General features: G+C 43.6%; 1 protein-coding gene and 1 long non-coding RNA gene across 2 annotated transcripts; both read left to right on the forward strand.

The window, feature by feature from the left end:
- The first annotated feature begins 824 nt into the window (after nt 1-824).
- On the forward strand, nt 825-4,637 carry LOC135370385 (uncharacterized). The gene is made up of 3 exons (XR_010415324.1): nt 825-905; nt 4,209-4,268; nt 4,448-4,637. It is a non-coding gene; the product is annotated as an uncharacterized LOC135370385 (long non-coding RNA).
- A 384-nt stretch (nt 4,638-5,021) lies between these two features.
- LOC135370391 (uncharacterized) lies at nt 5,022-8,478 on the forward strand. The gene is made up of 3 exons (XM_064604135.1): nt 5,022-5,226; nt 6,314-6,473; nt 8,228-8,478. Exons 1-3 carry the CDS (start codon nt 5,053-5,055, stop codon nt 8,347-8,349), a joined length of 456 nt encoding a protein of 151 aa, XP_064460205.1. The 5' UTR covers nt 5,022-5,052; the 3' UTR covers nt 8,350-8,478.
- The last annotated feature ends 4,370 nt before the right edge of the window (nt 8,479-12,848 follow it).

The raw sequence follows: 12,848 nt of genomic DNA on the forward strand, positions 1-12,848 counted from the left end.
CTGCGCATATGGCGTGTTAAAGTAACACCCGAAAGGCATAATTGTCGGTACTAAACGACAGTGGTTGTCTCCGTGTCATGAAAATCTAGGTGGTCGAGGCGTCGCAAAAATGCCGACCACACGTATCACTACCGAGACCTGACGCTGCACCACCTCTTAGAGGCGAGAACAAAGGCTTGGAAAGTTTCCATCCTCTCTGGTCTCCTATCGGCCCTCATCCAGGAGGCAGAGCCAACTTCTCTGGGCTAGCGTGTCCCTGTTAGAATAATGTCTGATTGAAGTACGTACTTGTCCTTTCTGTTTAACCCTTCTGTGTCACCTTATTTTGACATTGGTGCTTGCTTTCTCAATATGGTTACCATTTTGCTGTTTGGAACACAAAGATGGTACACATATGCATTCTGTTCACTACTTTGAGTTGAAATGCACAAAGAAAGTAGTTGAATCCAATGCATAAATTATTCAAATGAAGTCATTTTAAGGAATTGGACGATAGCTGGATGACCCAACATGTTGTTGAGTCGTTCCCATAATTGTTACTTGTGCCATGCCTGAAACTGTAGACAATGTGCTTCACAGCTTGTAGTACTGTCCTTGTAGGTGATAGCTACAATGCACAAAATGTGTTGAATTTTCACACCTCCACTAGCCAGCCCTTGTCCCCCGTCATAAGACGGGAGTTATGATTTTGGCTCTTCTGATTTTTTTAATGTCTCTGATACTCACCTGTTTCATGACAGTCCCATTAGAAGAACTGAATTCTACGCAGTAGTTTAAATTTTTAGTTTGTGTTGCAAGCTTTTGTTTGTTTCCACCAGACACAAGGGATGTGCAACGTTGAAGCTCCTAGCCAAGCCTATTTCATTTGGGAGGTTCAAGTAGAGAAGGCAGACAGAGTACAAACTGTAAGTTAAATATAACGTGTCCACTACCTTTTTGCACGTTGTTTGGGCATAATTGATGCTCATAGCACGTGTGGAATTTGAATCTCAACCTTTAGTGAAAGGTATTGCATGAAAAACCCTGCATGGGTGCTAAAAGTATTTTTGAGTAATTAATTTGTTTCTGTCTTCAAATTTCTTGCCTGTAGTAGCACAACCAGGCACTGTTTCACTTAGCTGTCAGGCTACAATTACATGATCATGGTTGTCACTGGAGTGATGAAAGACCAGGAAAGCGCAAACGAACCCTTACCTATGAGTCAGTGAGCGGAGATAGGGGAACAAAAGGGTGTGCTGCTCCGTGACTCCGTGTGAGAAATTTGTAAATTGAAACTGATTAATTACTAAGCAAAACATCAATTAAGGATATCTGCTGAGTTGCCAACTAGCCAGTCAAACCTCCGTGAATTGGACTGCAGCAATGAGTCTGGAAAACTCAGCAGTGACGGTAATTGCTTTTCAGTGGCTCAGCCAGTGTCGAACCAAAAAATTTCGGGGTTCGGTCCAGGCTTAGGGATTTTACATCTGGTTCTGGAGCGTAGAATAGCTGTTTGAACAGTTTATTCGGGTTCATAATGGTTCAGCACACTGCAGAAAAAGTTATACCATAATTCTTTGGTAATGTTCTTATTCGTAGATATAGTGAGCTTCAAAATATCTTTTAAAAAATGAATGAAAATCGAAGAGGTCAGTGTGGTCCTGATCTGCTGTCAAATCGGTCAGGACATTTTTTATTACTACATAGTGCCTACTCTGTGGTGCTAAGATTGCCACAGGAAACATGATCCCCAGCTGGGACACCACCCTAACAATGACACAAAGTGCATCACCAAAACGATAGCAAGTGTCGTGTAGCCCACTTGTGTGTACATTGAAATTTGAGTAATGCTTGGAGCACATTCCTTAGTTGTCGCCCTGGAATAGGGTGTCCTCTTTCACACCTTTAAATTATCCTTGTCCAAAAAGGGAAAAAGAATGTGAACCGTTTACCAAATCTGTTCAGAAGAGTACTTTTCATTAGTACTTCACATCCAATGTGGCAGGCAAATAGTGTTCTACAGTAGAATCTCGATGATATGAATCTCTCGGGGCCGCGGAAAACATTTGTATCAACCGAAATTCGTATCATCCGAAACTGACAAACTGAGAAAGGCAATGTGCAAAAATAGACAGTACTGCTTTATTCTTGTATCGTACGATGAAAAAAGTTCGTTATCTGCCGCTGCGTCGTGGGTGCTTCGAGATCGTGCAGTAAACTTCGCTAAAACGCGTAGAACCGCGTGCAAGTGTTCTCACTGACGCATTCCGTACTTGTCGCACGCCTCAGAACGTCGAGAGCGTGCAACACGTCGGCAGTCACTGGCGGCTTCTCATCATCTCCCACAGCATTTTCACTTTCACTATCACTGGAAGCAGATAACTGCCCTCCTGCGGCAGAGTCCTCGATTATCTCATTCACAGATCGCACGTCGCGACGTCATCATCGGCACTCACAAAATCAAATGCGGAGCATTCCACCCGAAGTCGCTCCCAATTTTCGATAGATACGTTTTCTTGGTCCAGCTCCGCACATGTTTCAACATGTGAGCTGGGAATACCGCACTTTCGGAAACAGTTCTGGATTGTTGATTCCGTCACCCGGTCCCACGAAACAGCGATGAAGTGCAAGGCGTCCAGCAGGCTCACCTGGAGGTTTGCTTCGTTGCGTTCAATCTTCGCTAGGAGACGTCGCACTAGGAGGCCTTTGAAATGGTGCTTCACATTTCTGATAATCCCTGCATCCAGTGGCTGCAAATGGGTGGTTGCGTTTGCTGGCAAAAACACCAGCTTTACGATCCGAAGCTGTACATCTTTAGGATGGGCAGAACACTGATCAAGAATTAGGACAATTTTTCTGTTCTTGCTTGACATTTTGCGGTCAAGATAAACCAAAAACTCTTGAAAAATGGTCGTCGTCATCCAGGCTCGCTTGTTGGCCTTGTACACGCACATCAACGGGCCTGCGTTTTTGAAACACCTTGGCTTTTGAAACTTCCCGACGATCGTCAGTTTGAACTTTTCCGAGCCATCTGCGTTGCAGCAGAAGAGAACAGTAATTCTGTTCTTGCTTTTTTCACCACCTTGGCAATTCTGCCCCTTGAAACATAAGCTCTTCTCTGGCTGCACGTTGAAGAAGAGGCCAGCCTCATCCGTATTGAAGATGTCGCGTGGCTCATAGCCTGCAATGAGCGATGGCAGTGTTGCTGTTTTCCATTCATTCACAACGGACTCATCGACTTTCTTCCCTTCGCCGCAGACAGTCTTCACACTAAATTATGTCTCGCCTTGAAATGGTGGAGCCACCCACCCGACGCTTGGAAGTTGTCAATTCCCAGAGATAGAGCAATGTCGTCCGCTTTGTCTCGCACCACTTTGCCGTCGACGTTGATGCCGGCCGCCGTCACCTCCTTAAACCACGTCAGAAGGATTTCTTCAAAGTTCACGTGCTGCGCCGTCTTCGCTTGCTTGACATTCTCACCGAAGCGTTGCACGTTCTTCAGAATCTGCTCTCGCTGACCGACGATCGTGCTCAGCGTCGATGGTGCTAGTCCGAGCTCTTTTGCAAGATCGGTTCGCTTCCTCTTTGGGTCCTGTTCGACTTTGCTCAGAACTTCAAGCTTCTCCTTGAATGATAGCGCTTTGCGTTTGCGAGACATAGCCTGGCACTGCTTTCAGTTTGCATGATTGCTCTGCAACTGGGCGTACCACATTCCCGGTTCCAAATTTATGCTCCGTTCTTCTGGGTTTTTCCCCCAACTAACAAGAGAGTTCACAGTCGCGGAACCCCACCATTGTTAGTTTCGCACAACCACGCAAGCAGGAGATTGAGTTCAGGAGGCTCCGTCCAAACTCGGGAGACTCGGACAGCACCAAAAGTAGGAGGAAGGGGTTTCACGTGCGTGTCACGTGACGTCAGGGAGGAACGACCTCCCTCGCCTGCTCCGTTGTTGCGCGCAGCTTTGGTTCGTATCATCCGACCAGGTCGGAAAGTACGTTCGGATTATCCGAACGATAATACACGTAAAGAATTGGCGTCTGGCCGGGACTTGAGAAAAATTCGTATCATCCGGAAATTCGTATCAACCGGGATCGTATCATCGAGATTTTACTGTATTCGGGCAAATATAGCGGTTCAGTTAAAGTTCGACACCCTGGGTTCAGCATTGGATGTGTTTGCTCGAGCGTTGATCAATGCGTTGTGACATCCTCGGTTTCATTCTAATGTAGGTGATGAATCACCTGGAGCTTCGGAAATCTGCGCGCCTGGAAGAACACAAAACTTTTCTGGTATGTGTCCTTGAGGACATATTTGCATTTCTGGATAGCTGTGATCACTGTTCACCCAAACACTGTTTTGTATGTGTCTGTGAGTAATATGAACCAAGCCTCGCACGATCAGCATGCACAATTAATCAGCGTGCAGCTGTATGTCAGAGTTTCACGCTCCAAGTGCATTGCTGTTGCAGCCACCACAATTGCTTTCAAGAAAAAGGTCCTCCGCACTTCTTAAGTGCACAGAGTCAAGGCCTCCTTAGACTTGCACCACTTCATTTGCACAGCCATCAACCAACACCCCAGGTCAGTAACTTCTGCAAGTGCATATGGAACTATGACAATACCAGGAGAATGCATGACAATAATGTAAAGGAAATGGGGATGAAAAGACATGCAGGTGTGAATCCTGCTCTCCTTCATGCCAGTGATGGATCTGCCCGCCCCCCCCCCTAAAAAAAAAAGAAAACAAAAAATGTCAGTTTATACATTGGATTTCTCTACTATGCACTCCCCCCCCCCCCCCCCTGAAACCATGGGTCTGAATCTGCCCCTGCTTCATGTTCTACAGTATTTTAGGCCATATGCTTCTTCAAAAGAAATTTGCAAGGCTTGCTGGCAACAATAATATCGAGCCTTTAGTTTTGCAGCTGGTTTTCATTGTTTGCTTGATTGTAGACAGCAGGTAATCTGCAGAAATTGCTCTGCTGATCCATTGAAGTGTCCATCTGACTGTTTTTGCACACATGCTTTTAATTTTGTAGAGTTGGAGTAGAAAGTGCTGCACAGCCTCCACATCATGTCATTGCGGCTTCTAGAGCACTCCGACCAGCTGGACATAACGTTATCATATTTGCAAGAACCCAAAGAGACGGAAGAGTCAGACATCATTACACGTCCATTTGTTGGTGTTGAAAGTTTCATAAAGTTTGATGAAGAACTGCAGCACTCTCACAAGAAAAAGGAACATCTGGTATGTTCTATCATATCATGTTTAAATGTATGACATGTAGAACATGACAAACAGTGTACAAACAGTGCTTTTCAGACCGAAGTGAATAGTGACAGCTTTAGTTAATATGTGAACCTTCTCTTCATATGCGAAGCGAATAGTCATGAAACCGAACAGTATTAATGAAGAGACACAGTGGTCACACAAGCTGCTGCAGGTTAGTTCAGTCGATGTACAAGGGTAGTTCTTGTATTTGCCAGTGTTTACGAACACTATCACATTCAAGCCATTTCGGAATGCTTTGTGTTCATTCATTGAGCGCTCAGATCCTGCCAGCGTTCATACGAACGCATCAAGCAGAAGCTGCTGTACTTTTCTTTCTGTTGTGCGGCGCTTTCTGTCTTACACACGGAGCGACGGCATAGCTGTATTGTAAGCTTTGTAGCTGTTTTAGCTTTGGAAATATCCGGATATATTTGGTTTGGAAGGGGCCGTTCAGCTTGATTCAAATTGAGCGCAGCAGTATTCGCTACAATATTTGAAAAAAAATTTGTGCAGCAGTACGAATGACAAAATACTAGATATCGCATTAACAACGGCTAGATATTTGGAGCTTTCTAAGATTCCTGCTCAGCGAAATGTGCCAAACTTTTTAAATGAAAAAGAGCAGAAGCTGTTGGAGGTCTGGCAGTAAATGAAAGAAAAAAGAAAATGAACCAACTTCAGATAAATATCAAGACATATTGGCTGCTTTTGGTGCGAGTGTGTTTTTATACAGTGGTGTCGCCTGCTGAGTGTAAGAGCATCGCAGGGTATATGATTATGGGTGACAGACAGTATCTCTGTGCAAAACTAGATGATCAGTGTATTTATATTTTTTCATTAGAGCGTGTTTTGAAGAGCCTTTACTTTACACATCTATAATGTACCACATTCCAAGTGAAGCCTTTCATTAATTGTTGGCAGCTTTTATTTCACTGCACAACACAGTTTCAGCCTACAACACTCGATGACTGCTATGCTTACTCGTGCGCATCAATAAGCCTGCGTAAATGTCCATTGCACGATATCCACTGTACAGCCAATCTTATAACACTCTCTTCTGCAGCAGCGACAGATGATAAAAATTGGGGGCACAAGCAGTGGAGACAGAGCCAGACGCACCCTCTACAAGATAATTGCAGATGAGGTGGCACAGCCATTCAACTGGGCAGGGGCAGGCGGCAAAATGAAGTTCAGTTCATTAGAGTGCTGCAACGTGATGTGTAGTAAGTATGGCTTACAACATATAACTAGGAAGTGATTTTTTTGGGTTGAACTCAGTTCCTCCCGCTTATTCCCCCCGAAGTGACCTCCAACCAGCTTGTGTTAAACCCGATTTCTTCCTGAATTCCATTAACTGAAATCCTCAAGTGACATTTCCACTGAAGACAAACAAAGGACGCCACATGCTACACATGTAAGAATGGGTCACTTACGTTCGCTATGCCTTCTATACGTCTGTGCCTTTGGGGACTAGTGGTGCTAAGTCACCTACACACACATAAAAAAAAAAAAAAATAGGGGGGAATGACTTAATGAACAAGAGGAGAAACAAAAATACCCGAACGCACAATTATCGCCCGATTTTTCCCTCCCGAATTTTCCCTCCCGAATCTGAGAAAGGCATTTAACCCCAAAAAAGTCACTCCCTACCAAAATGTTACGAATAGCAGAGCTTCAAGATGGCAATAGTTTAATTAGAGAATGACAATGTGCGTGACATGCCCCTTGTCATCGTCGTCTTTACACTCCCCCCTCCTCCGAAGTCGTGAACTCCCGGGTACAATGAATGGTGACGTGACGACGGAGATGAACAATGGTCAAGAGACAGTGGTGGAAGATGGTGTCGATGGCATGGGTGCTAACGGGTTGAAATCATGATGTCGACGTGGACGCCATGGCACAGGGCTAGGAACGATGTTCGGCTATGATATGGACGATGGGGTGATGAGGCGATGGGGACGCTGTGCTGCTCGCTGTAAGGTCGGTGGTCCGAGGGCGGTAGCTGAGCCATCACGGGGGCTGCTGTCATGGGTGTCGATTCACAACGGGGCCTCTGGTTAGGATGGATCATCTTTGGTCTCATAGGTCTGTCGGCAGGTCTGGGGTGTCGATGGCCATGGCAGCAACATTTCCGTCGGGGCGAGACAGCACCTCCACCAAAATGTTATGAACTGCAGAGCATCAAGATGGCAATGGTTTAATGAGAGAATGACAATGCGCGTGACATGCCCCTTGTCATCGTCATCGCTACAATATATCTAAAAAGTAATAATAGTAAGCATGCCATGTAAACACATGCATTTAGTAGAAAAATCATGAGTATGTGACCTTCATATGTTTTAGCCATACAGTACTGTTGGTATAATTCATTTTCGTAAATACCTGATGAAGTTGTGCCAGTGACCTACATGTTTAGAATCACTACTCTGCTTAATGAAGAAGCCTATGTAAAATTTATTTCCACTCCCGTTAAGATGAACTCGCTTTGTACGAATTCTCCAATATGCCAATGTGTTCTCATTATAAGGCTCCTTGGTTGTGTCCCACAGACACTGGCAGTTTTGTGCACTCCTGTGAAGCTCAACTTACTCAGCTTACTTACATGTTTGCGTCGTCCATGTTTTGTAGCTGGCCTGGGCAAATTCTTATTATTTATGTCATTAGTGCCATTTCTCACAAGGCAAATAGCTCTTGCCACACCAAAAGAAAATCTGTATTTCAGGGTGTCTGGATGTTTTTGCCGCCTGAATGTGTATTTTAAGTACCACAATGGTTGGAGGATGCTCAGCTGGTGAACTGTCAGCTTGAGAGCACTGGTAATAGGGATGGTAAAATAATATACCTTTCCTTATTTCTTATATTTGCCTGCACTTTACTTACTTACTTCACTTCGAAAAGGCTATGTACAGCTACCCTTCTGTTCTGTGTATGCCTGTGTAGTACCTGCACCTCACACACAATGTGCTGATCCTCCTAGGTGCTATCAGCAAAGCAACAAATGAAGGGACACTCGCCGAAGTAGAGAAAGCAATACAAACGTGGCTGAGGCATGCACGCGAAAGGCTGAGCAAGAAAGCAGCAAAAGAGCGTACAGCATAGTGGTTCTACTCCTCCAACCTCATCAAGAGAGTTCAGGAAACACTGAAGAGCTTAGTGCAGCTGGACTGAATGGTTTTCACATTGTTCTCACATATTTTCAAGTTTTTGCATGTATGTATATGTATACACAAGTCCAATGCATCTGCATTTTTTGTAGCTTGGAAAACGTGAAGCCAGGGGCTTTTTCTGCTTTATTCTTAAGCGTGCTGCAAAAATTTGTTTTGTGAAAAGTGAAGTGATGTGTTCAGGAAACACTGAAAAAATTTTATCCAGCTGTTATGTTGTACCAAGTGGATCTTGCATTGTTTTTCCATACTTTTACTACAATTTTGAAGATCTGTATGTGTGTATGCGATTTCTGCCGCATATATACTTCTGCGATATTTATAGCTCAGAGAACATATGTCAAGCTGTGTAGTGCACTAGTCATTGCCTTGTAGTATCACTAAAGCTGGGCAATTTTGATTTCTGGAGGTAAGGAAGACTTCATTGGCTGTAGTATAGGATAGGATGTGTGACGAAAGTAAAACAAGAAAATGAGTGCGCTGGTCCTGCTTTTCCAAAGGTAACTGCTACTAACACCGTGCCTTTATCCATCTCTCTATGACAGTCACACGTACGTCGACCACTGAGTGCACGGAAAAAGTGGACAGTGTCCAGCTTAGCAGCGCCGGTCAATTTCCTACCCTGAAATCAACATACCTGAATGTAATTATGCAGCATACATCATAATTCGTTATAATATACAGCGGTCAGTTCCACAAATTCTACCAGAGACCAGTTCCTCAGAGAAAGTTTCGCTAGCAGGTGAGTTCACCTAGGAGTGCCTTCACACACCTCGCCCCTCTGGCAGCATGCTTTCCCCCGTTCTCTCACACCATTTACCGCTGGCTAAGGAAGTGCACTTCATGTTTACATTTCGTTCTGAGTGACGATGGATAACCATTTCAGATGTTTCCAAACCGCCTGCTGCCAGAGTACACCTTCTGTTACATAGATCCAAGTTTTTGTTGCCCTTGTGAGACATCTGAAACTGCTATCCATCATCACTCAGAACCAAATCCAAGCATGACTTCTACTTCCTTAGCCAGCGCGACTGTAGTGCATTCCTAGCAACGGGCGAGAAATAACAGGTGAAAAGCATGCCGGGAAAGGAGCAAGGTATGCGAAAGGTACTAACAGGTAAGCCATGGAGATGCCTGAAGATGGCGTGTCCATCGCTGACGAAACTTTCTGTGAGAAACTAGTCTCCGGAAGAACTTGAGGAACCGACCGCTGCATAATAATGGATTACAATGTACCTTGCATAATTACATTGAGGTATATAGCTTTCAAGGTGAAAATCAAGTAGTGCTGCTAAACTAGACATGGTCCGAAATGGTTTGTGGATGGATGCATTGCAAACTCTGACCCATACCCTGTCACGACAGACTTTGTCATGCCGAGATAGATCAAGATGTTTTAGTTTTGTTACAGGATATCGTCGCATGTACTGCAGCCAACGCACCTTGTCAATAGCCCCTGCAATCAAAATTGTCCCTTTCAAGGACTTTTTTACATTCCTTTAAACAAGCTTTTAAAATTTGCTTAACGAAAAGTAAAGTGTTCAGGAAACGCTAGACTTTCTTTCTTTTTATTTTTATTCCTTTTTTAATATTCTGGCAGCTGGTATTGTACTGTATAACTTTTATACTCTTTTTGCAGATTTTCACGTGTACCATTTCGAACGTGTGGGTGCATATATGCATGTGATATTTCTGTGATATTTGTGCCTGAGAGAACTTACGTCAAGCCACGTAAAACACCTCTTTGTAGCGTATATTTACAATAAGGACATTTTTTACACATTTTAATACTACTTAAAACTCAACGATTTTGCTGCAACTGTTTTCCGTGCAATAAAAACATGGAAATGGGTTCAACGTCTCAACTCTGACATAGTTGGTGGCTATTTTATAAGTGTGCTCATTGAAAAAGGGATATAAATAGAAAAGAATGGTTCATCCTAGAAGTGCTCTAGCACTGTTCTAAAGTTGTCCTCACGTAGCGTCTGGGGATGCTCTGAGGATATTGTGGGGACGGTATATAGTGCCAAAATGACATGTTGAGGATGATTTGAGGATCAGATTCACTCTCCTGGGGATGTCACCCCTGTCCACGCATGATGTTCTTAGGATATCCCTGGGATGACAATGTGTTGTTGGATAGTCCGTAACATTTCACCGAGTCTGGGGCCCAGAGAACCATGAATCGTCAGAGGATGTCCAGAAATGGTCCCAATGTCTAATATCATTTGAGCATGCGCACAAGATATCCGCAGGATCATCCTGTGAAAAACATGAACAGTCATATTTTGGACATCTATGGGATTATTTTCTGAAAACATCACACTGCCAATATGCATAGGGGCTACTTATGATGTTTTTTATTGATGACTAGAACACTTCCGATTCATACGATGATGATTACCACTGATGAGGACACATTGGCGGCATACGTGTAATAAAATGTCGCAACGTAGTGGTCAGGTACCCCTATCTACCTCCTTTTCTTTGTTGTCGTCTCCATCTGCCCACATTTATACACTGGTCACAGCCACGCTTTGCAGTGCCAACATGCTAACATAGATCTTGGAGGAAAATTATAATCAAACCAAACTATTACTGTAGTGAGTTGTGGTGAGTAGTAATTAAGTAGTAGTGTACTATAATGTTGGTGTAATACATTTTGCTTTAGTATTACATATAATACTTTTATAATATACTTTTCTTGCATTTGCTCCTTTTCACAGACTTTAATGTTACATTGACAATTCTTTAACTCGACGAGTTACAGCATCTAAGAGACTCAATCATGCGATGCATCTAGAAGTACAGTTATCAAAAAATCGACGCTCTCAAGTTTCCGTCATTTCAACGCACAGCGAGGGATTGGAACAGGTTGCCCAAGGAAGCTGACGTCATTCAAGATTATAATGCTTTTTGTTCATGGATTAATAAGAACCTGCTAGGACCCATGACTGGTCTGCAGTATGAATAAATAAATAAATAATAGACATTTCCAAAACGTATTTGTATTAGTTTTATAACACGCTAAAATATGTGTTGCTGCATTGAGAACAGTAATACTTTTCCGCCGTCCCAGTGGGCACTGGCTATTGCCCCCGTATAAATCAGCCATAGTATGCGCTGATAACAACAGCCCATGCCCTGAAAAAAATGGGTCTGCGTCATTGCACCTTCGCACTGTACCATTTCCCCTTCTGTCTTTTCGCAAAGTTGCATACGAGTTGACAGGGAGATAAGTATATCGTCAGGCGTCTTACATATATCCTTTGTGAACGTCTCAAACTCGCCATGTGTGAGCTGGTCGTGGAATACCTCGTTTTCCTGTGACTTCCACGATGGAAAGTCGCACCATTCTGACTGGTAAATTTTCCAGTGGTTCATGAGGAACCGGGTCACGACTTGCAAGGCCGAATGTCACTTCTTTCCTGTGAAGTTTCCTGTTAGAGTTGCAAAGCAACTGTGGCTATGCACGGCGTACAGACATGGACTGATGGAGAGATCACAGCAGGAAGGAGTGGCAGACCGGAGGGGGATTAGTACAACTCGTGGGTTACGTGAGGAGGAGCTGTGCCAACATCCATCTGGAAAGATGGCCGGGGCTCTTCAAAAATTAATTATTACCGTAATGTATTATACTACACAGTACTAAGTATTATAACACACGTTTTCAAAAGTATTTGTATTAGTATTATAATATGTGTCTTTGCGCGCTGTTGTGTATTAGTATTGTGATACAAAAAAATGAGCCCTAATTCCGATTCGGTTGACACATCAAAGGATGTGCCAACCGAATCTGCGAATCCTCGAGTCCTAGTCAGGGATTTTAGATTTTCGAACCCGAATCCCATTGCCCAAAACCGCGAATCGAATCTTTCGAATCCACCAACCAAGTTTCTTTGTTTCTTTTGAAGATCGGCTCCTCCAAGCCCGCTGTTCCGGCGGTCCCCTGGGCGCGTCAAAACCACAACAAAAAGCTCCGATATTAGAAGTTGGAAAGTAACAAGGTTTTGCTATGATTGTTTCTGAGTTTTATGCAGGGAATTAAGATTTCTGAGTGTATGTATTTCCCGTAGTCGATGAACTGAAAATGTAAACTAAGTTAGAGTTAGGAAGACGTATACGCTCAGACAGCACAAAATGTTGCAAATGTGCTGCATCAATGTTAACGCAACGTTGAAGTGTTGCAGCGATGTTTCACGCCCACATTCGTCGTTGTAGCAATATACTTATTTCAATCTTGATACTACGTCTCAAAGATTGAGTACAGCTAACATTGGGATGATATTACTGAAGCAATGTTCAATACGTTACAGTCAGCTAGTTAATGTGGCGTTTACATTGTTGATGAAAGGTTTTGCAAGCAATGCCAATGCTATGTTGCAATAGCGTTTCTTCCAAAACGCTTAATCATCAACATAAATTCAACGTTTG

Source organism: Ornithodoros turicata, chromosome 1, assembly GCF_037126465.1.
Source record: "Ornithodoros turicata isolate Travis chromosome 1, ASM3712646v1, whole genome shotgun sequence".
Taxonomy (NCBI): Eukaryota; Metazoa; Arthropoda; class Arachnida; order Ixodida; family Argasidae; genus Ornithodoros; species Ornithodoros turicata.

What these genes read in the sequence shown, in the direction of transcription:
- LOC135370391 (XM_064604135.1), top strand. Translation starts at nt 5,053, where the DNA reads ATGTCATTGCGGCTTCTAGAGCACTCCGACCAGCTGGACATAACGTTA. An exon ending in ACAAGAAAAAGGAACATCTG is followed by an intron (nt 5,227 to 6,313) that starts GTATGTTCTATC and finishes TCTCTTCTGCAG; the next exon opens with CAGCGACAGATGATAAAAAT. An exon ending in GTGCTGCAACGTGATGTGTA is followed by an intron (nt 6,474 to 8,227) that starts GTAAGTATGGCT and finishes TGATCCTCCTAG; the next exon opens with GTGCTATCAGCAAAGCAACA.